Source organism: Rana temporaria, chromosome 4 (assembly GCF_905171775.1).
Source record: "Rana temporaria chromosome 4, aRanTem1.1, whole genome shotgun sequence".
Lineage (NCBI taxonomy): Eukaryota > Metazoa > Chordata > Amphibia > Anura > Ranidae > Rana > Rana temporaria.
Genome location: NC_053492.1, coordinates 384,682,444 through 384,707,361, shown reverse-complemented (window position 1 = coordinate 384,707,361; position 24,918 = coordinate 384,682,444). Strand labels below are relative to the sequence as shown.

Below are 24,918 nucleotides of genomic sequence, written 5' to 3'. Positions count from 1 at the left end.
TTCATATAACTGCCCGCGGTAGGGAAGTGATTAAAATTGGGACAAAATTTCAATTATCCAACCCCTTTGTTACCAGAGCTTTTTTTGCATGCATGTTAAAGCAGTATTAAACCTAAAAGCAAGCATTATATTGCAACTTACCAATTCTTAGATTTCAGCTGGTGATCTTGTCTGCAAGTCAAGTACACCCTTCAGAGATTATATATATATATATATATATATATATATATATATATATATATATATATATATATATATATATATATATATATATATATATATATATATACACACACACACACACTATAATTATATATAAAAAAAAAATGACAGACCCATTACCTACAGGGGTGCTCCAGTATATATATATGTCCCAATACCACTTTGACACAGAGTACCGATACTTTTTTTTTTTTTTAAGTACTCACCGATACCTATCACCTAGGAAGAGAAGGTAAAGGGGTGGTTTGGGGGAGTTGGATGAGGCTGGGGTAGACGGAATGACTGGGAGAGACTGTGGCAGGACAGACTGGGGGAGACTGTAGCAGGGCAGACTGGGGGAGACTGTAGCAGGGCAGACTGGTAACAGGAAAAAAAAAAAAAAAAAAAAAGGGAGGGCTGATAAAGTGGGGAGGGGAGTCACAATCCTGGCTACTGCTCTCTATTAAAACAAAAATGTATGGCTGCTACTTAAACACGATTGAACACATTCAGCTGGTGCAAACACCCAGTGTATGTTTCCCACCAAAAATAAGTATAAAATATATGTGCTGCGCTGCCGTGTCAAATTCTAATTATATAGTTTTACATAACAAAACAAAAATGACTGGCAAAGAAAAGTGAATCGAATCTAAAACACACTGACCTGCTACAGTAGTGTTGGCCGTGTGTCTGTGCCTCCGCTTGCTGGAGAGGGGGGGCTCCACCAGGCTAAGGACGGACACACAGGGCATGGGGAGAAGCCTCGCTGTGTGCAGAGCCATGCAAGCTGCCAGGGAAAAGTCAGATCTGTGCGGAGGTCACACAGGACTCATTCCTGCTCACTGGACTGACAGAAATAGCGGAGCTGCGATGAGCAGAGCTGAATGTGAGAGCTGCACCCAGCACAAGGGAGAAGACAGTGGAATGGGGGGAGCTGGGCTTGCTCACCTCTAATGCAGGAAGTTTCCACAGACATGCGGTACCGAGCCTGGTAATAGGCTGGTGAGAGGGGAGGAGGAGAGGGAAGGACACGTGATTGGTTGTTAAGGAAGCGGCGGCCCGTTCCTTAACCAATAATTGCCAGCATTTTTTTCTTTACTTTTCAGCTGTTAGCAGGGAATTCTTGCCGACAGCTGAAAGTACAGAGCCCGAAGGTATCGGTTTTTGGTATCGGGGCATTTGCACGAGTACAGATACTCTTGCAAATGCTTAGTATCGGTGCAACACATATATATATAAAAAAAACTACAGTACCCAAAAATGCACTGCTTTAAAAGCCTTTACTCTCCATGCACACCGACTTAAAAATGTTTTTGCGCAGACCAATATACTCTTACTTGCAATTTTTACCAATACGTAATACATATCAGCCTAAACTGAGGGAACAACGTTTTTAAAAATAAAATTGGGATATATCAAAAAGTAAAAAGATTGTGTTTTCAAAATTGTCACTTGTTTACCGTGCAACAAACTGCAGAGGCGACCAAAAACGTATATGTATTTTATTGGGATAGACCAACACAAAGTGACACAATTGTGAAGTGGAAGGAAAATGATAAATGGTTGTCAATTTTTTTTTTTTTTTACAAATCAAAACCTGAAAAGTGGTGTGCATTTGTATTCAGCCCCCTTTACTCTGATACCCCTAACTAAAATCAAATTGCCTTCAGAGACCCAATTAATAAACAGAGTCCACCTGTGTGTAATTTAATCTCAGTATAAATACAGCTGTTCTGTGAAACCCTCAGAGGTTTGTTAGAGAACCTTAGTGAACAAGACAGCCTCGTGAAGGCAAAGGAACACACCAGACAGGTCAGGGATAATGGTGGAGAAGTTTAAAACGGGGTTAGGTTTTTAAAAAAAATATTCCAAGTTTAACATCTCAAGAAGCACTGTTCAAGCAATCCAAAAATGGAAAGAGAATGGCACAACTGCAAACCTACCAAGACATGGCTTTCCACCTAAAAACGGACAGGCCGGGCAAGGAGAGCATTAATCAGAGAAGCAGCCAAGAAGCCCATGGTAACTCTGGAGGAGCTGCAGAGATCCACAGCTCAGGTGAAAGAATCTGTCCACAGGACAACTATTAGCCCTGCACTCCACAAGTCTGGCCTTTATGGAAGAGTGGCAAGAAGAATGCCAGAATTCCAGTTTGCGAGAAGCCATGTAGGGGACACAAAACATGTGGAAGAAGGTGCTCTGATCAGACGAGACCAAAATTGAATTTGGTCTCAAAAGCAACCTGATGGTTGATGGAAAAGACTTGAGGGGGGTAGAGGTTCACCTTCCAGCAGGACAACGACCCTAAACATATAGCCAGAGATACACTGGAATGCTTTAGGGGGTGTCAGCTGGCTGCCCTCCTGCTGTTGCAGAACTATAAGTCCCATCATGCCTCTGCCTGTGGAAGACATGCTTGTAGCGGTCAGCCTTGCAAAGCCTCATGACTTATGCTCACAAGAGCTGGAGGGCTGCAAGCTGACACCTGTGCAACTTTAGATCAAAGCATGTGTTAGAATGCCCCAAAGTCCAGACCTAAATCCAATTGAGAATCTGTGGCAAAACTTGAAATTTGCTGTTCAAAAACACTCTCCATTCAATCTGACAGAGCTTAAGCCATTTTGCAAAGAATGGGCAAAAATGTTTAGACATGCAAAGCTGGTAGAGACATACCCAAAGACTTGTAGCTGTAATTGCGGTAAAAGGTGGTTCTACAAAAGTAGTTACACGGGGGCTGAATACAAAAGCACACCAGATTTGTTAAAAAAAAAAAAAAAAAAAAAAAAAAAAGTTTCCTTCCACGTCACAATTATGTGCCACTTGTGTTGGTCGATCACATAAATCCCAATAAAATACATGTTTTTGGTTGTAACCTGGGAAATTTCCCAGATGCATGAATATATACACACACAAAACTAGAGCTGCATGAGTCTGGCTAAAATGAGAATTTTTTTGCTTAGAATAAAGATCACAATTCTCGTAGCGCAACATCTTTCCCATTATACAAGAAAATTGTGCCAACTTTAAGATTTTTTTTTTTTTTTTATTAAAGTGAATTTTCAAATATATTGCATTTGAAAGACCGCTGCACAAAAAGTGACAAAAATTGCAACTGCCATTTCATTCTCTAGGGTCTCTGCTTAAATATATAATTTGGAGGTTGCGCATTTTTTTTAAAAATACAAATTTTTAACTTGTAAGCAACAAGTGTCAGAAAAAGGTTTAGTCCAAGCGGTTAAACTGCCTTCATCAACAGAAGTTCATTCCTTTGATCTTTAAATAAGAAATGTTACAATGCTTCCCTTTATCACATCGCTCAGGCAGAAACCTTTGACAGCTGTCTGCTTTAAGATCACGTGTGGGGTAAAAATCGTGATTCCTAATGATTAATTAATTGTGCATCTCTAGCGCAAGCCAATATAAGCGTATTGGCAATGTTACCATTATGTAGCAGAATACTTTATGGGATGCTGTATAGAAATTATGGTTTTTGAAAACTAGTCAAACTAAATTATAGAGCAAAAAAAAAACAGTGGCGATAAACCACCAAAAGTTCCATCTGTATGAAAGGTGACAATTTAATTTGGGTGCAGCGTTGTTTTAACTGACCACTGCGCTGTAATGCAAGTGTGCCGTATTGCAAAAAAAAAAAAAAAAAAAGTCCTGTCATAAAGGAGTGTGCAAATCTTTCAGAGGTCAAGTGACCACGCATTTTCTGGCACCGTTTACTATCAGTATTTTTGCTAGGAAAAAAAAAAAAAAGTAGGATTTGCATTTGTTTTATGCTACAAAGTATTTGTGCAGCCATTTGCAGTAATACCATATGTGTAGACGGATGATCCATGTTCGCGTGCGTGAGCAGAGCTACATGTGTGCTTGTATTTGCACACGAGAATAGGGGGAGGGAACGGATGACTGCGGCACTTTAAATTGTATTTAATTGTTGGTGTCACTTATTGCAAACTTTCCTGGTGACCATAGGCATGTGACAGATACTCTATTACAGGTGCTTATATAGCGCCGTTAATTTACTTTACATTCACATCAGTCCCTGCCCTCAAGGAGCTTACAATCAAAAGGTCCCCAATTCACATACTAGGGCCAATTTAGACAAAAGCCAATAAAACTACCTTTGTGTAGGGGACACACACACACACACACACACACACACACACACGTAGAACATGCAAACTCCAGGCAGGTAGTACCTTAGTTAGGACTCTGCTAGGCAGAAGTGCGAACCATTCAGCTGCCCGGGTCTATAAAATCCCCAGATCCCCTCTGCCCTTTAGAGCATTGGATCATGCCAAGATTGGTGAGATTGGATGCGCGATTATTTTTTTTTAAATTGCGCCGCCATTTACTTCCAGGTAAATCATAAAAACTGATCTGGTCTTTGTTCGGCTCTGATCAGCTGGTGGAAGCACTGGCTAGTCGATTGAGACTCTCGGTGAGACAGAAGAGCCTGGTAAAGCCACAGAAAGTGGAAGCGCTGTCCTGCTGCTTGTAATAGCAATCCAACGGCTAGCCGCTAGGATTGCTTTCACAAGAGACGACCAGCAGCTCTAGAGTAAGGGGGGGGGGGGGACCCTCACCACATAACAGTACCAGGTATAACCACTTGAATTCCAGTGATGTACCAGATACATGACTGGTCAGCAAGTACCAATTGCCCAGTTATTTGTTCTGTTACAGCTCAATATATCCCATGAGTAAAAGACATGTCTTCTGAACTTCTCCTTGTGGTTTTTCACTCTATCGTTTACTGCCAGCACACGTTTATTCTTGAGGTCACAAGGCAGGACAGCACCTTTATTCACACTACAGATGCATAAAACAAACTGCAAACTCACCATACAGTTTACTGCTGAGGGGAAAAAAAAGTGTTAAGTCACTTTTAACAAAAAATTCTAGCTTCTCACCACTGGATTAGAACATGCACCCAAGGCGTTCAGCAGTGAATCTCCCTTAAACAGTGCAAGGTGACTGCACTAAAATGTCCTGTGGACAGCTGCCAATTTCCAAAAGTTCCATAGCTGTGCATCAGATAAGTGTTATACCACCCACTGGATCTGAGATTAAAAAACTGCTTATCACCAATTTTATTATGAATTAAAGCAGCTCCTGCAGAAAAATAAGGGTCAATAACTGCTGCACTAATAACCAGATCAAGGTTTGACATCTCCTGCAGCTCCCCAAATCACACAATACTGCTTTACTCATTAAGGCTTCATACTGAAGCGATTCAGGCATTTTGTTTACAGCAGTAAAAATAAGGCAATTACACAAACTGCTATAATTGTTAACTGCATATTTGAGGGGGGGGGGAGAATAAAATAAAAAAAAGTGCTTTACTAATAGCATAGTACCACTGTGTTTCTCTATCCCTTTCATAAATAAGTTGGATACCAGCTTCTAACAGAATGTTTTATATAAAATGCTGAGTTATTTGCAATGTTTTTCTATGGTTTGTAAACCACACAATATCTCAAGTGCACAATTCTAAGACCTATAAGAAAAACACATTGCAGGATTTAAAACCTTTAATATATTAGGATGAGGGTCAGCATTGCTTACAGCACACCATATCAGTGGTGTGCTAAAGGTAAAATTGCAGACTTGACATGTACACAAAGGGAGCACAGCATTTACCATCTTGGTAAGGAAATTAAGTGTTATACTTCGTTTCCTGGTACAACAGCTTAAATGTTTTGCTAAAGAATTGGTTGTCCAACCTCGCTGCACTCGCAGGGGTTTGGTGTCATTTCAACATAGTGTCTTAAACCCTATATGCAGTTCCTTTCAGGAGTGCCCTGCCCTTTCCACACAAACCACTTCTCACAGCTTCTACACATGGTATTTCTATGGTCATTAGGTTTCTGCCTACGCTCGTCAGTGATAAAACAAACGAGTAGATCTATTCCTCAATCCAATGTAAATTCAGGTCTGAAAATGTAAACAGCTGTGTCTCGGTATCACTAGGCATACTGAAAACCCAGATATTGGCATGTGGGTTGGGAGACGTGCCATGGTTGGCTTCCAGAACATACTTACCACATTGCTACTTACCAATAAACTTGCCAGCAATGGAGTCAATCTACTGAAAAAACAAAAATAAGAATGTTACATACACCATCAAAAATGATTTGCACGCAAAAAAAAAAAAAAAACCTGCACACTCAGAACTTTGACACCTAACTACTCAGTAAACTGTCTTAACCCACAAAGTTCTAGGTGATAAACCCTCCTCCCAACACACTTCCTGTTGGATGTGCATCAGCAGCACAGAACGAACACTATGCCGCATTGAAAACGTGCATGGAAACTGTTTTCTCCCCGCTGCCACACAATGTTAAGCTCAGCAACGGCTGCATTAGGCAGCGAGAGCGCACACGGCACAGGCCACACATCAAACCCAATGGAAGGTTCATCCACTGGGTGCTTTGCAGACAGGCTGGGGCAAAGCACAGCCTGCAGGTATGCCTTGGAAATTAGTTTCAAATGTTTAATCACATTACATTACCTGGTGAATATTAAACACTTAAAAAAAGGGGGGGGGGTACCCTGAAATATATTTTTTTCCCCCCAAAAGGAAAAATAAAACCATGCAATTTCTGTGCAAAATGTCAACTACCATAGATGAACTGCAGCATGCCGGCTATCAATGCATAATTGTAAGAAGCTGCATTGCAAGCATAGATTCTGAAAGTATGCCATTCACAGTATCCCATCTAGTGTAAAAAGCCTAATGCAGAAAGTTTCAATAAGCAGCATAAAGCTGCTGGACAACTATAAATATGGTCAGCCTTTTCATCCACACAAAAAAAAAAAAATTAAAAATAAAGAAGGGTTTCAAACTTGCCTGGTTAGTACTACAAAAGTGTAATAGAGGATGATGTGTGCTGGAGAGAGCAGTTATCCCCCTCACCCACTCCAGACAGGCCTCAATGTTACAGGCCCTCACTGACAACATTATCCAAGCAGAATTTGCTTAACGTTTTAACATGCCAACTATGACATACGTTATATAAAAAGAAAACTGCCAGGATCCTGCCTACCCGTCCCACCTAATGAGTTACATTGCTAAAACCTTGTATAGCACCATTTGTTCATCAAGATGCATCCTACAAGCAAGACCGATATAGCACTACTTTTTTTTAAATTACCGTAGTTCTAAATCCTTTACTGTGCTAATTATAGCATGTAAAATATTCTCTTCAGCACTGCCTATGATTTTGCACAACTACTGTGCCAATGTGAGTCATGAATGTCAGGACCACTCAGTCTCCTTGGTACTGTTACAACTATTTATCCTTCCAGGCTTGTTTTTACTGAACTCATTCATTTCTTCAAAAGTATGCAAATGGCTGACGCACCCGTTACAATGCTAAATTAAGATAGCACATGAATACAATAACTGCATGTTTCCCAGTAGGACCATATATGAATATACATTCCTTAAAAGGTACTCCTACCACCAAGACACATGAAACTGCTTTATGCCCAAATGCATGCAGTCATTTCAGTTTTTATATTTTTTTAATAGCAAAAACTGGTATGAAAATTGTGCCAAGCTAATAACCATTCACTGCAGCAGAAAAAAAGTTTAAATGGCTTAATATATTTTAAATATGTTTCTAAAACGGTGAGCTCAATTTTACTCACATTTTTAAGTGATATCATGCAAAAGGAAGTCTGAAAGACAAAATTTACACACACTTTAATAAGTCAATTCCCATTCGACACTCATCTAATGTACAATGACACTATGATACACCTGATCCTTGTTACTACATAAATCTGCAATTGGACAGATACCAGTAGATTTACGGAGTATGCAGCCACAAGGAGTTCCTTGTTACCAACATACATAAGCAGCCAAACAGGTTCAGATTTGTCAAAAGCAGAACCAAAATTAACACTTTATAAAAAGGCACACTAGTGCCAATTGGCCAATATTGCTGAACGTAAGGAATATAAAATAGCCAATAGGCTTAAAAAGGACAACTTGACATGACCCTTTGTGAATTAAAGATAGTCTAAGTTTATGAAAGCCACTAACACCAGAGGCTGCTCAAGCATGAACATTTCTAATCTGAGGACAACTTTCTCCTTAACATCACCACTGCCATCAAGCCCACACTTGACAATTTCAGTTTCAGAGTACCATCCTTTAGGCTCATGTTCATTGATGAGCCATTGCTGACAGTTTGTTTTACCTTCAACTACAGCTATAAAAACCTTTAGTAGCTCCAGCAGAACTAGCCCCCAGACATCCAAGAAGTTTTTTTTAAAAAAGCTTGCTGTTGAATGCAATCAACTTAATGTATAAAATCCCTAACAGCCATTTTCCAGAGACAGTCACACAAAATTAAAGTAAGGCACCAGTGGAATTAAGAGTACTTTATTTCAGACTAGATAAGGGGAGGGAAGATCCCTTCTTATAAAAAGGGATTTGCGGAGATGTACAACTTACCAGAGACTTGTTAGTTAAATAGTAAATCAAGCATGTACTTTTTATTTAGAAAGTCAGTTCATAGGAGTTGCTCCCATCCATAGTTAAAAGACGGGAGACTGCTTGTCAAACTTTACCTCAAGGGCATTAAGCCACAGAACGTCAGGTGCTCCAAAGCATTTTGTACCATTCAGCTGAGATATAGGTGGCATTCCCTCCATGTAACGGGTTACTTTATACCATGCTTCTCATCGCAGGGTTGGGACACCGCTGAACTGCCTTGAACAAGTCTTGGGTAGCAAAATAAAGCAGCAGGTGTATATCTGAGGCGAGTGCCACGCCATGGCCTTTGAGATGTGCATACGGACCAAGGCCAGGCTGCTGTAAGTGGACAAGATCCCAATCCACTACTTTAGAGTGGAAAGAGTGTGGACATCAGCACAATCCATTGATCTCTTTAATTGCAATCAAGTCTATGCATAAAATGAAGAATAACGTGGCAGTTGTATGGGGACGGGATTATGTTTTAACGTTTTTGACAATCCCAAAAACACGACAGTGTAAATTCATTTGTTTATTGCAAATAAAATGCTATGATGTATTCCAGCTCACCCTCTTTAGAGGTTAGCAGGCAAAATATAAAGAACTGACATTTTAAGAAAGAAATGCTATCTAATAAATGTACTCACAATATATTTAGTTTACAATGATGGTGCAACTACAAGCACACTATTCAAATAAAAAAATTGCAAGGGACGGGTAAGTGGGAGATACAAACACAGCTAACTTCATACAGATCCCATCAGACAGCTAGATTTACAACAAGTTTAGTTTAATAAGAAACAGGCATATCTAGCCTATTCTTTGAAGAATCGAAGTGTTTTAACAAATGGAGAAAATTTTAAACCTTCACAAGTTGAAGTCTCTGCGGTTTCCAGAGGTAAAGTAAAACATTAAATATCTAACACACCAACCTCACTTCCTCAGAAAGCCATTTTAGTGCATTCCCCTTACAGCCTTCCAAGATCTAACAAGCCAGGATGTTTGCTCCCTAAACTAGCAAGATGGAGGTTAAATAAAGAATGGCTGAATATCTGAGCACCACTACAAAAACTGAGCCACAAATTAAACAGCAAATCCCTGACTTCCTTTCCATGCACGGTTACAGTTAAGGGATTCTATTCCTAAAAATAATGACACCAAGTACAAATCGATCTCTTTACTTCATAGAAATTAAAAACAAAAAATTAATTACAGAGAACAATGGAGAACCCTGAAATACTGACATTCTTTATCGTGCACAATGCTAAGGTTCTTATTACTTTAAAAACCGCAATAAAAGAAAAAAAAATTGTACAAAAAAAGCAACTAAAAATAAATGTTTAACAAAACCAATAAAGAACCCGCAGGCACTTCCTCTTGTGGAATGTTTTTTTTTTTTTTTTGTTTTGTTTTAAAAGTTAACCTAAAGAAAACAGTCGACTTCTTGTGAAGGGTTTGAAGAGAAATATGTATCAGTTCATTTTTATTTGGGTATTCAATAATATCCTTGGTGGTACTGCTGGCTCCATGGCTTTTGACCCCAGTATTGCTGCAATTAGAAAAAGGGGTAAATATTAACATGTTAACAAGCTTGTAAGCTTAGACGCCAACAAGAATTGCTTAGGTCATGTGTAACATTTTAATAAAATGTCATCCCAAAAATTAAAACTAGGAGCCCAATAAAAATGACATACCAAGAAATCCAGTATCAAGACCTGAATATGCTACAATATGTGGATGACAAGAAACTAAAAGTTTTATGTTGGATGCCTCACTGTTAATAGTTCCAGTAAACTGAAGACCATTCCTAATGAGTGATGCCCTTCACCTACATAGGGAGATACTTACACCCGGTTGCTGCCACTGGTTGTACCCCTGAGAATGGTTTTTGAAGCCACGATTGCCTCCCCTTCCTCTAAAATTCTGTAGATTCGAGAAAAGATTCAGCAGTTAAATTTTGCAATTCTAAAAAGAATCTGGTTAACTAAAAGAAAATGCTTTTTTTTTTTAGAAAGTTACCTGGTTGTAGTTTCCACGGTTGGGCATTCCAGCTCCTCCACCACCGCGACCAAAGTTTCCACGGTTACCATAACCACCACCTCCTCCTCCCCTGTTGTGATAGACGGGTGCACGAGGATATGGGTATCCAGCTGCTCCTCCACCACCTCCACGCTGTGGCATGTTACCCCCCCTCCTGTTGAATCCACGGTTCATTGGGGCTAAAGAAAAAAAAAAAAAAAAGTAAATTCATTATCTTAAATTTGGCCCTGTGACCAGTGTCACCATGAAAAAGCAATGTAAAATCCATATTTTTTTTTCTTTTTAAATCAGACATTGTTACATACCTCCACCACGGAAGTTTCCACCACGCATATTATAGCCTCCACCTCCACCACCGCGACCTCTGTGCCCACCATGTCCATGGGGCATACCGCCGCCTCTAGACTTGTTATTTTTGTTCTTGTTTACTTTCTTAGCGCCAACATTTTGCTTCTTCTCTGGAGGAAGAGCCTTCTTGCTTTCTTCTTTGTACAGCTCTACAAGTTTCTCAGCTTCTTCTTTTTGCAGTTCTACATAAGTTATTTCATCAAAGCACTCGCTAGCTTCTGGCAGGGTAAGATTTCCTACAAAAGAAAATAAAATGCTCAACTTGGAACACAAGATAGATGTTGATGCCATTTGGTTTAAATTGGTTGTAAACAAAGCACATCCTCCTACAGTAATTGTCCATTTGTCTCTAGCCAAAGTTTAATGTGCGATCTCACTGCTGCCTGTCTGAAAGCTTTTCCCTAACAGATCAAGGGAAAAAAAAAAAAAAAAAAAAAAAAGAGCTCCAGCACATAACCATTGATTGGCAGCCACAGCAGTGCTTGTTTTATTTAGCATGAAGGGGGCCATGTTCTTTCCCACCAATCAGCGCTCATTTCTTCACTCTTAGCTGTCAAGTGGGAATTCAGATCCACACTCCCCGCTTTGTGCTGCTGTAAAATGACAGATTCCATGCAAGTTCTGTGTTGAAGACTTTACAGGACAAAATGGTTGCAGATACATGGAAAGAACAAATCCTACATAAGTTGTGCATCACCCAGAGGCTAGTCACACTTTGAGTGGTTGCAACCACCTTGCATATCCACCAGGGCCAGCTCCCCTGGGCACTGTGGAGGTTGGTGCCACCACAAGGAGATAACCGTTGAATGAAATTTGAGGAGATAGAGAATTTGCGCATTTTTTTTTTTAAAGTGAATTTTATTTGTGGGGGGGTACTATTGTGCTAGGAGCATATGTGGAATGAGAGGACTTGAGCCAAGCATGCAGATTAGCATTAGTTTGAGGGGGAGGGGATTTTTGCTGACACAATGTTCTCTTCATTAGGGGGGGAAATCTGGCATGTTCATCCTGGGCTCTAGATGACCTTGTGCCACCACAAACCATTAAATATTAATTATTAAATCTTGAATTCCAAATCCTGCCTAGGCTGAAGTTCAAAGTATTAAAGAAAATATGGAGCTGCTGATCTTCCAAGAATGCAAAGGTTTTGATGGTGACTTAGTGGCAACAATACAGCCAAATCCCTGACCCCAGAACAGATGAGAAAAATCAAAGAACCATTTAAGAAAAATAAAATAAAAAAAGTAATCTGTATATGTATTCTTGTTGTGTGTCAGAATTTCATAAGGGGATGACAACCATGATATAAAATTCAATAAGCAGGGCAATAAGATCTGAATTAATGGGGTGGGCAACTACATGGCAAATGAGGTTTATTGTAGAAAAATTTAAAATAATGCATTTGGGTGGCAAATATATATATAAAAGCAATCTATACACTGAGGGGCTTTGGGGCAATCTACTAGGACCCATGGTCAAAGAAAAGGTTTAACCTTAAACTACATAGAGGGTTTTTTACTGTAAGAGCAGCGAGGATGTGGTGGTCTCAGCAGGGAGTATCGATAGTTTCAAAAAACTATTAAACACCTGAACCACAACATACATGCAAGGTAATATCGACATGACATAGGTTGAACTTGTGTGCGCGTTTGTGTGTGTGTGTCCCAACTATGCAATACATTTGTGTCATAATTTCCCTTGAGGTTTAGGTTCAACTTACCTTTCATTTTAAGTAAAGCGTGCTCTGGAAGGTCTTTTCCCTCCACTTCAGCCTTTTTCTGCGTCCTCTCTTTATACACCTCATCACTTGGACACACGACAACAGCTTTACGTTGAAAGCCTGCAAACAGGCACATTTTCCTCCTCTGAGCCGCCACAGATACATTGGTCTATCAGGAAAGAAAAAGAAGTTTGAGTAGAATGCAAACATAGGTGTGTCCCTATCTGAGTAAGTGCGTTGACTTAAAGATCAGATGTTGCCCAACCAAATATAACAAAATCCAATTTGCATGGATAGACTGCTTGAACCCCTCACCTGCCCTTAACCCTTTCCCCTCTATTTCTGCAGGGTTTAAAAATGTCAAGATTGTTGGTTTGCTCCTTTAATACAGATATACAAAAACGTCATTAACTACGGTTCCTGTGAGGTCTAGGCAGATATTCAACTTCTTTAAATGCCTTTTTGTATGCTGGCTGATTTGTGGTACAACTTGTCTTTAACAGATAATGATTTATTCAAATCCACAAAAATATACAAATTACATGTGGATCTCATGTAAAGACTTGCCAACATTGCCCCCCACAAGTTTACATTTTGGTCCCAAAAGGGTATCCATAAATTCAGTGGGTAGTTAATGACAGATTTTCATTTAGCATCCAGAGTGGAGCTTTCTTTCTAATCTAGCCTACAGTCATTCCACTCCTATGAATGATACCACTAATGTTACAGAAGTAAAGCCTCTACACCAAGTAGCAGGGTAAAAATCACTGAAACATCTGTCATTACAGCAGAGGAAGAACCAAAAATATAAATGCAATTCAACATTTGCATAAAAATTACAAGACTTACTTGATCTAGAATGTAGTTTCTCTTCTTACGAGCTGCAATTTCAATGAACTTGCTAAGGCATTGTGGAGCCCTCTGAAGCAAAGCATTTAGCTTGGAAGGGTCAGTTGTCTTTTTATTATTACCAACCTACAATCAAAGATTACCATTGAAATGTCAGTTTTCCACAAAATAGTTCCAAAGAGCATGATATTTAAAATATATGTACAAAAAGCTAAGACTTTGACAAATTACCTGTTCAGTTATTAAGTCTAACTTGTTTTGTGAATTTTAATTCTTTAAGCATGCCACTACATAGAACCTTTACTTCGAAGAACTAAATTCACCTACACAGCCAAGGAAGCTGCCATCTTAAGCCTCGTGCACAATCCGATTTGACAAAAATCATAACGCTTGGTGACAAAAGGGCACATGCCATGATAGTCTTGCATACCACCGGTACATAATTTGTGCCACGAATGTAGTGACGTACGAGGAATTTTAGCTTGAGCGCCACCCTTTGAGCCCCTTCTGCTAATTTCATGTTTATGAGCAATGATTCCGAGAATGCATGTTTGTACTTTCGACTTGTGTGACGATTTGTGTACTGACCATCAGAAAATCTGACAACCATCAGAAAATTTACTAGCCCATCATCCAATATTGGACAATCAAAAAGGAGCGTAATAAAGATTATAGGACAACAGTGTCAGACAAACCCCTGCCAACAATTGTATCGCGCGTACGAGGCTTTAGCCTCAGATCTGCAGTTACCATACTGCACTCATGTGTTCAGTCAGATGCGACATCAGCCATTCTGATGGCACGACAGTTCAGTTAAGAGCCAACATAAGCACACTGGCAACAGTATCACTCAAGGTATGCCTTTAACAACTTCAGCCCTGGAAGGATTTGCCCATTTCCTGAATCAGGCCATTTGTGATATGGCACTGCTTCGCTTTAACTTGAGCAGTCATGTGAAGTTACACCAGTGTTTCTCAACTCCAGTCCTCGAGGCGCCCCAACAGGTCATGTTTTCAGGATTTCCCTCAGATGAAATGGTTGTGGTAATTACCAAGGCAGTGAAACTGATCAAATCACCTGTGCAAAGTAATGGAAAGCCTGAAAACATGACCTGTTGGTGCGCCTTGAGGACTGGAGTTGAGAAACACTGAGTTACACACACAAAACTACTTTTGGTGGCATTTGATCACCTCAAAAATAAAAGTTATAGTATCTACAATATAGAATAGATTTATGCCATTTTTATGTTTTACTAGTAATGGCAGCAATCTGCCATTTTTAGCAAGACTGCGAGTGAGTGAAAAACTTGTATAGCGCAACACATGCGAACTGAATCGCCTCAGGGCGCTTGGTATCCATTTCCTACAGAATAGACATTGCGGTGGACAGGTTGACATTTATACAAACATCAGATCTAAAAATAACCAGTGATTGAGTAAATGTCACTGGCAGAAAAGGGGTTAAAAAAAGACTATTAAGCCGCACCAAAAACATGCATGCAGAAACGCACTTGGAACAAATCATGACTGCGTTTCTATGGGTGAGCCGGCCCTAAAGCCGTTTTCCTGCACAATGAAACTAGCAGACAGTTTTTCAAATGACCGTTAACTTGTACAGTAGTGCCACAGCAAGTTGGCAAAAAACAAAATTTAACAAAAACTATGATAGAACAGCTTTGAATCCCTACTCAACACATGTTCAATGCTTTGAGTAGGGATTCAAAGCTGTTCAATCTGAAATTTTCTTACCATCATTTTCTCCATGATGTTACTTGTTCCAAGGACATTATACTTTCCAGGATTTTCTGTTGTATGTTTGGTTACCCATGATGTTTTTCCAGCTCCAGGCAAACCAATCATCATGATTACCTAAGACAGACATCTGTTAGTCATTATGTAGCAAACATTATGCTGTGCAACGTATCAAAACCGGCAGTTCAAAATTAAAACAGCAAAGTTAAAATTCTCACCTCACAATCTTTTTTCTGTTCTGGCCCCAGGGGTCCTCTCTCACGGTCTTCCAATGCAACATTCTGAATAAATGTATATCCTTCAGGGGCTGGGAAGAAAGGCTCAGCCTGCTGGCCAAAGTTGAATTCTACAGCACAATTGTGACAAAGGACATGAGGGAAGAGCTTCTTATCTGCAAGAGCTTCTTTGTCGACTTTAAATGCCACTCCAAGATCCTGGCCATTTTTTGCATAGGACAGCTCCAACTCATCACCATCAAAATTCTGCAAAAATAAGATAAATGGCCCGTTACCAAGACTATTCACACCACACAAGCCATCTGCAATATTTATAAAATGTTCTGCAGTATCCCCTGGGTTGTCTTAGTATGTAGGCAGAGAAAAGTATCTGTTAAGTATCCCAACTAGAACATCGCAGGTGCACCTGCTGTTAGGACCATTAAAAGACACCGTTTGTCTGGAACAGGAAAAAAAATTGAGCTGGAAACTGGCGCCGCCATAGAAATCCTAGGACACAAGGCCCCTTTCACACATGCAGACCATCAGCTGCTGCGTTTATCCACTACCAATGCCAGTCTGCATCAGTTTTTGGCTCCACTTTTTTCACAGCACAAAAATAGGGCTTTGAACACTGATGCAAATAGATTAGTTTTTTCAATCAACGGGTGGATGGAAAAAAATAAAAAAATTCATGTTGCGAAAGGGGCCTAGGACAGTTCAACAGCACCCTGCCACAATTAAAACATATTGCCATAGGCAACCTGTAAAGTGTGCAACGGCCTCTACTATGAGCATTACACTAGCTAAATATTTTTTAAGTGGTTGTAAACCTTTACAGACCACTTTGACCTACAGGCAAGCCTAGATTAAGGCTTACCTGTAGAGCCAAGACAGACAGCACCGATGTCTACAGCAAGCAGGTGCACGGAGCGTGCCGCTACCAACGGCATCATGCCGTTAGTGGCAGCTCCTGTGCGCAAGTGATGTCATCGCTACTCTGGGTATCATGGCGGCGAAGGAGGACGTGACCGAGTACTGCTGCGGGGGGCTTCATTCTCAGGTTAAGTAATTCATGAGCTAGTATGCTATACATACTAGCTCATTATGCCTTTGTCTTGCAGGGTTTCTCTTTAAGAGGGTTTACTTCCTCCAAGCAGTAACAAGCTTTAACCACTTAAGGACCGCCTCCTGCACATATACGTCGGCAGAATGGCACGGCTGGGAACAAGCACGTACGTCTTTATGTGCCCAGCCATGGGTCGCGTGCCCCGGTCCGAAGCTTTGTGACCCGATTGCCGCCGGAGTCCCGCGATCGGTCCCCGGAGCTGAAGAACAGGGAGAGCCGTGTGTAAACACAGCTTCCCCGTTCTTCACTGTGGCGCTGTAATTGATCGTCTGTTCTCCGTTATAGGGAAAGGCGATCAATGACTTCACACGTCCAGTCCAGCCCCCTACAGTTAGAAACACATATGAGGTCACACTTAACCCCTTCAGCGCCCCCTAGTGGTTAACTCCCAAACTGCAATTGTCATTTTCACAGTAAACAATGCATTTTTATAGCATTTGTTGCTGTGAAAACGATAATGGTCCCAAAAATGTTTGATGTGTCCGCCATAATGCTGCAGTCACAAAGAAAAAAAAAATGCAATAAAACTATCCCCTATTTTGTAAACGCTATAAATTTGGCGCAAACCAATTGATAACGCTTTTTTTTTACCAAAAATATGTAAAAGAATACGTATCGGCCTAAACTGAGAATTTTTTTCTTATATCTTTTTTGGGGGTATTATGGCAAAAAGTAAATATTGATTTTTCAAAATTGTCGCTCTACTTTTGCTTATAGCACAAAAAATAAAACCGCAGAGGTGATCAAATACCACCAAAAGAAAGCTCTATTTGTGGAGAAAAAAAAAACAAAGGACGCCAATTTTGTTTGGGAGCCACATCGGACAACTGTCAGTTAAGACGACGCAGTGCCGAATCGCAAAAACTGGCCAGGTCCTTTACCTGCATAATGATCCAGGTCTTAAGTGGATAAATATGCCCTTCCAACCTCTCTAGCTGATGTGAATAAAATAAAAAACCCCACATGACAATTGATTGAGAACTTACAGCCAAACAAGTGATTACATCATTCTCATCATACTTCTCGCCATAGTCTTCTACTTCACTGTTGGAACATTTGGATCCTTTCAGGGAATAGCCATAAGAGTTTTCTTCTTCACCTAGAAGTTAAATGAAGTTTGTCAATTTATTTATATTTTTTTAAACACAGGCAAGCTTACAAAACGACTTATCCAAACAGACATAGTTCACACCTATGCAGCCTGCTTTTGATCACGCACAGCTCAGTGTACAATTTTGACAGTTCCGGGATGAATAAACTCCTGTGCATGCATCCAATGAAAAACAGCCTGTGATCAGTACCTGGTCGCCCAGGTCAGAGGTAGCTCTAGAACACTGAAGAGCTGGAGTGAAGATTAGTTACACTTTAACACAAGTGTCAGCCAGAACATAATGTATGAAAGGCAGAGTTATTTAAAAGCTTTGCAAAAGCTTACCATAAGGATTTAAGTGGCTTTCTTGAAGCCTTGCAAGCACCTTTCAGCGCCAGTTTGGGAATGTAAAAGTTAACCTTGGCACCTGAACAGTCAACCATCATAGGATGAGTGGGAGCGAGAAAAATGCTCCCCATCTGCAGAAGCAATGAGTATTTTCACTGTGTGTTTTAAAGCTGTGAGGAAGCCTAACATTTACAAGCATTTGAGTTGCAACTTCAGAAAACCAGCTGCTTGATAGGAAGAGAACAGTGCAGTCTATGTCCAGTCTAGTAATTTGGCGAAATATGGGGGGGGGGGGGGGGTGAAGCAGGGTAGTGCCTTGGCTATGGGGCTGCGTTTTCTGACACGCCGCAATGTGCAAGGGTGGTACCCCATTGGTATGCTGCATGGAAACCTGGGGGAGCAGTCATGGCAAAAGCCTAAACTGGAACAAGGGCAAGGTTTAAAAGACAAAGCTGCTAAAATGGTATATTTTAAACAGAACTCATAAGTTCTTTGTAAGGGTGTACATACATTTAACCAAACTCATTACATTAGATTACCTTCCAATCAAGATATAAGAAATTTTGGTTTTGCATGTATTTAAAGATAAATTAAGGAAGCCTCATCAAAACTCAAGTGTTACAGTTGTAACCTACCCAATATAGAGCCACATGAACTCTGGGACCAACCAACACGCACTTCATGAACTTCAAGGTCTTTAGCATACAAATGCTTCACTGGAATCTTTTCTGTAACCTGGGGAAAGGAGCAAAATCAAAGTCACTTGAGCTAAAATCAAGGGAAGACTTAACACATTCTGATCATCAACTCGCTACTTACCTTCATTTCAAAGCACACTTTGCCCTTAGAAACACCATATGTAGCCCGGCCACCTGCCCACAAAAAGGCAAAACTCTCCATAGTGAGGGAAGAGGCACTTAAGCGATCCCGGGAAATTTTGAAATGTAGGTCACAGTTATCTAAAGAGAAAACAGAACTTGTGAGAAAACGTTTTAAGTTTACATTTTAACCCTTCGTTTTTTTATCCACTTCAGCACCTGAAGATTTTACCCCCTTCATGACCAGGCTATTTTTGCTATAGCCGACTGTGCGACCAACTCGTAAATGTGCTGAGCTCACTGAGCTCTTTTGGTGGCATTTAATCACCATTGTTTTTTTTAACGAAGAGACTGAAAGTTTAATATAAATTGTAACCAAATTTCTTAATAAGTTTTAAAGAAAATGTATTCCGCTACATGTCTGGGAAATATACAATCTTAATAAGCATATATTGTGGTTTGCATGAAAGTTATAGTGTCTACAAAACTATGGTATATAGGACGCACTGGGATTTTCTCTTTTATATACGAATAGCATGATCAGCGCCTTCTAACTGGACTGTGACCGCATGGCGGGTAATCTGACATCAATACAGTGATACTATAAGTTGCCACTGTACTAATGACACTGGCTGGGAAGGGGTTAACATCTAGAGCAGGGATATGCAATTAGCGGACCTCCAGCTGTTGCCAAACTACAAGTCCCATGAGGCATAGCGAGACTCTGGCAGCATCAAGCATGACACCCAGAGGCAGAGGCATGATGGGACTTGTAGTTTGGCAACAGCTGGAGGTCCGCTAATTGCATATCCCTGATCTAGAGCATTAAAAGGGTTAAACGTGTGCTGCTTTTACAAGTAGGTCTTAAAGTTTGTCAACAGTTCTCAGCCATGAGTCATCGGGCGGGACCTAGGCCAGCCATACACAGTTCTAGTAGTTAATGGGCAGGCTGAACGTACTGAGTTGATCGATCAACTTCGGTACAACCTGCCTGCTGGATTCTCTGGCAATTGATACCACCTTCTTCCCATTCGCCCCTGCGCAAGACAATGGCCCGGCAGGAGGGATTGCTGCATCACTGTTGAAGGGGGAATAGAGCAAATTCCTTTCCTACAACCTGTAGTTAGCTACATGTAAAGCCACCTTACCAACAAGCTCCCGCTTAGTAAATTGACACTATGCAGAAAATAGAAAATAATTCTGCTTACATGTGTCAAGAAGAACATTTGAGTCATCCACCTTTTCATCTTCCTCATCGACCGGAGGCTGTGGCGATTTGGACCTATAGATAGAAAATTGATTATAAAATTTTGAAATGACACAAAACGGGAAACCAGAACAAAAAAATTAAATTGTACTAACCTGCTGTATTTGTTTTCTTCAATGTACTCGAAATAACCACGCCCATGATCCTCACGTGGCCTTTTCACTCCTCTTTTCTTATCCTTTTCTTTGCCTTCTAAAAGTAAGAAAAAAAAATAAAAAAATTAATACTTGTTAAACATGGCCAGCATTTAATGCCTATGCAAAGCATAGTCATTACAGCACATTATACAAGTCGTCATCTGATCAGAGCCGCCTGTCAGTTTTTCAGGCAAACCCAATTGGACCCTCCAGTGTAAGGAGCGGTGGATGTCAGACACATGTCCGCTGACACTCGCCACCTTCCTATCCTGTGCCAAAAACAGATGGATGGTAGTCATATTCCCCATCTGGGTTGCATCAGACAGGCGGCCCAATTCTATCCGATTGCCACATATAGAGGAGACCTGGGTCCATGTTGCTCTGCATAGTGGAGATAGACCTGTCATACACCTGCTCAGCAGGGAACAGCGGAGAGATCCCCCACTGAGCAAGTCAATTCCGCTTCAGAGGCACCCATGCGAAAGGGGCCTTAGGTATCCACCTAACTTATTCTAAAACTTCAGAAAAGGCCAAAAGTGGCGAGCAGCATGGGACCAATGGGAGGCAAGCAGGGATCGGAGAGAGGGATCAGCGGAGCTGGGGGGGGGGGCATGGGACTCTGCTGAATGAAGGTACAAACTGGGGTCCCACTGGGTGCCTGTAAAACAAAAATAGAAGCTCAGCACACACACAGGGCATTTGCCAAGCTCCATTAAAGGAAAAGTCCAGCCAAAGCTCATTTGGCTGGGCTTCTCCTTTGGGTCACAGGAGAGCAATTCGTTTTGCACTCCTGTGACTCATTTCCAGCAGAGTTGCGGTCTGAAGTATTCTCTCTGCATACATGGATATCAGTTCAGGCACAGTGTCATTGCGACAAAGTCTGGATCCACCAGGTGCCTGAACTGACTCCTATCTCAGTGAGCCTATGAGACACTAAGCTGGCCACATTTAGTTTAGAAGATCTTCCAGTGAGCAGCAGCCAGTGACATCTAGCGCATGTGCTCTGAAAGAATGGCATACCCAAGTGGTTTCTTCAGAGCTGTACGCAGGAGTGACATTGCGGCATGGCCAATCAAGCAGCCTGCAAACCAGGAAGGAAGACAGCGCTGCTGAGGGCTCGGTTTCAAGGAAAGTCTTTCATAATGTGCTAGTATGTGATGCATACTAGCACATTATGGCTTTACATGGAGAAATTTGTTTTGGTAAGTTTCCATAAACGTATGACTGCTTTAAAGGGGTTGTAAAGGAAAAATTATGTTTCCATAATAAGCATCCTTTACCTGCAGACATTGCTCTTTTCTCTTCCTCATTGTTTGTTTTTGCTCAGAAGTTGCTCTATTTCTTCTCTGTTCTATTCTGTCTGTCTACCTTGCAGACATTAATTTTAGGCAAAAAAAAATAAAAAATCTTTTAAGCCGGCCATAGATGGTTTAAATATCAGCTGGTTCAGCAGGGATTGTCCGAGACTCAAACCATGTATGGGCAGCCTGATCAACTTGGGTACAGCCAGCATGTCAGATTGTTCATGCAATTATTGCTGGTAGCTTAACCATCGCGTTATCCCTTGAGGGATGGCTCTGCAGGTTGCTGAAGAGAAAAATCACTTATGGGAGGAGACGGATAAGCGGATTTTCCACTTTTGAAAAATAAGTAATTGCCTTTATAATGACACGATGAAAACATGTGGAAGTGCAAACAATGCCATGCTTCAAACTACTGAAATTTCACATTTATTGGAACAAAACCAACTGCCCAAAAACATAAGTGGAAAGTATTCCCAGAAATAGCGCTCTGTTTTTACCCACATGATAGACTAAACCCTCATACATCAGACTACACTGAAGATCATCACTATTTTACGACAACATAAAGATCCTTATACTTTGTATTCCATGTGAAATGGGCCTATAGCCAAAACACCATTAGACGGATTTCCTATTACACACTGCGCTCTTCCAAAGAGCCACGCATGTATCGATTTGTGATCCAAGTGACCACAAGCGATTCAAATATAGAACAAAGGACAAAAGTTACCAACTGGAAAAATGTTTAAAAGTTATTGTCCAACACATGCACAGGATTGTTTGACAAACAAAGAAAACTGTCATTGTCTATCCACACAGCACTGAAATCAGCAGAAGCTCATCACTGCTTGTATAGAAGGCGAGTGGTTTTGGTTTCTTATTAAAAAAAGTGATCACATAAGCAGTCATTCCCTGCAACTAACATGATCAGAACCGCTACATGTGGCCATCACAAAGCAACCCAACACTGAGGAGATACCTGATAAACATCCCAAGATGGAGCTGCTGCTGCAGATCCCCCGCCCCAAACAGCTAAACAATGAGACGCCAAATGCATAATGGACTCTTCTGTCCTAAAGAAAAGGGGCAGCAGGTGCGGGGCCTGCCAGCCGGAGCATCACAGCAATGGGCCGCCAACAAGCTGCAGGCGCCTCCCCGACCGGAAGTGACGTCACCCAAATCAGAATCCCGCCGACACAATACAGCCTCGAGGACTACGTGACCTGCGGCCCTCTAACGCGCTAAACGGAAAAGCTAGCCGCTGGCGCCGCTATCACTGAACCCACTATATAGGAAGTCCCCCCAACACACAGTATACAACGCTACATTAGGCATTGGTATTCTTGCGCCTTCTGTACGGAAGGCCGCCCAGACTACCCCCCTGCACTGACTGTACGGAAGGCCAAATCACAGACAATCGCTGTACGGAAGGCCATCCAGACTGACCCTGTACAGAAAGGCCTGGGAATATCCCAGCACAGACCAACATACTGTACGGAAAGCCAATAGACTAGTCCTGTACGGAAGGCCATACATCGACTGGCCCTGTACGGAAGGCCAAATCACAATATCAATAGAATATCCCTGCACAGACCACCATCCATATACTGTATGAAAGACCATCCTTAGACTGCCCTGCACAGACTGTATGAAAGCCGACCCATTCCCATTGACTATTGCTGTACGGAAGGCCCCCCCCATAGGCTGCCTTATACACTCTGTACGGAAGGCCCCCCCCATAGGCTGCCTTCTACGCTGTACGGAAGCCCCCCCTATAGGCTGCCTTCTACGCTGTACGGAAGCCCCCCCCCTATAGGCTGCCTTCTACGCTGTACGGAAGGCCCCCCATAGGCTGCCTTATACGCTGTACGGAAGGCCCCCCCCATAGGCTGCCTTATACGCTGTACGGAAGGCCCCCCCCATAGGCTGCCTTATACGCTGTACGGAAGGCCACCCGAGAGTAGCCCAATCACACCAACTTACCGCCGCTTCTGCCTGCCGCTCCCGCCTCGTCCACCTTGATGGCCATGAGGGGCCGGGGCCCGCTCGGCACGCTCTCGTCATCTTGTTTGCTTTGATCTTTGGCTCGGCCGCTCTCACTGGAGCCCTCTTCATCATCCTCCTCACCCACAGGGATGCCTTCATCCTCATCTTCCTCCTCTCCCTCCTGGAAGCCCTGGTCGTCTCCATTCTCGTCATCCTGTGCGACGGCGGCAGCGGCCTCCTCAGCCTCTTCCTCCTCATCATCTTCACCGCCATTCTCTCCGCCTACCTCCATCCCTTCCTCGTCCTCTTCTTCTTCCTCCTCCCCGGTGGCGGCCTCCGTGTCCGCTCCTTCTGCGGCATCGCCGGCTTCATCCTTCGCCCCGGCGGCCACCCCTCCGCCGGTCTCAGTCTCGTCATCCAAGGCGGCCTGCAGCCTCTCCATCAGATCGGCCTTCAGCCCCTTATCACTCAGCCGCCTCTTCTTCAGCTCTTCCTTCAACTCGGACACCTTGAGCTTCTTCACGTTCACTGGGGAGCTCATGTTGCCGGCTGGAGAAGGATCTCTGAGGGGAAAAACCGAGTGCGGGGACGTTCCGTCTGCACTGCTCCTTCAAAATGGCGGCGCAAACAAGGACGGAGCGCGATGCCCTCTGGGGGAGGTAAGCAGAGAATGAGCGCTACACTGCCGAGATCTCCAAGGTTCTATCAACTCCGCCTCCTGAACGGGGAGGGGCTCAACATAAGCTGAAGACTATAGGCCTCGCCAAGGTTTTACTCTGAACGGGGAGGGGCTTATAGCGGGGACTATATATACTGGCTCCGCCCCCATGCGCGGGGAGGGTCTTAGCGGGAGCTCTGGATTATAGGGGCTTTCTAAGGTTGTACCCGCTCCGCCTTCTGCAAGGAGGGGTTTATTATCGCATGCGCACTGGAGAGCCAGCCTCACCCTATAGTCAGCCCGCAATTCCCTTCCCTCAGGCATGCAGAAGAAAGGCGGACTCCCCCTCCCTTAGAGCCCCGCCTTATACACCTTCGCTATAGAGCAGAGCCCCCCCCTCTTCTCTTACACAACGTTATATTTTACACCACCTTCTACATAAAATAGCCCGCAGCCACGCTCAGGGGGGCGGTGACTGGGATCAATCGTGGCTCTGCGCCGACCGGTACGCCCACTACCGTATTCACCCCAGCGGAGGGCTGGCCACGGCTAGAACACGA

The 24,918-nt window shown here is 42.2% G+C and overlaps 1 protein-coding gene across 1 annotated transcript; it reads right to left on the bottom strand.

The window, feature by feature from the left end:
- Window positions 1-8,589: 8,589 nt before the first annotated feature.
- Window positions 8,590-24,408, bottom strand: HNRNPU (heterogeneous nuclear ribonucleoprotein U). Its single transcript, XM_040351065.1, has 14 exons — window positions 23,698-24,408; window positions 20,369-20,465; window positions 20,215-20,288; window positions 19,008-19,147; window positions 18,824-18,923; window positions 17,737-17,849; window positions 15,625-15,888; window positions 15,404-15,523; window positions 13,656-13,781; window positions 12,807-12,975; window positions 11,044-11,322; window positions 10,718-10,917; window positions 10,547-10,621; window positions 8,590-10,247 (listed from the first exon to the last, which is right to left on the bottom strand). The coding sequence occupies exons 1-14, from the start codon at window positions 24,239-24,241 to the stop codon at window positions 10,194-10,196; spliced, it is 2,355 nt and encodes a 784-aa protein (XP_040206999.1). The 5' UTR covers window positions 24,242-24,408; the 3' UTR covers window positions 8,590-10,193.
- Window positions 24,409-24,918: the final 510 nt, after the last annotated feature.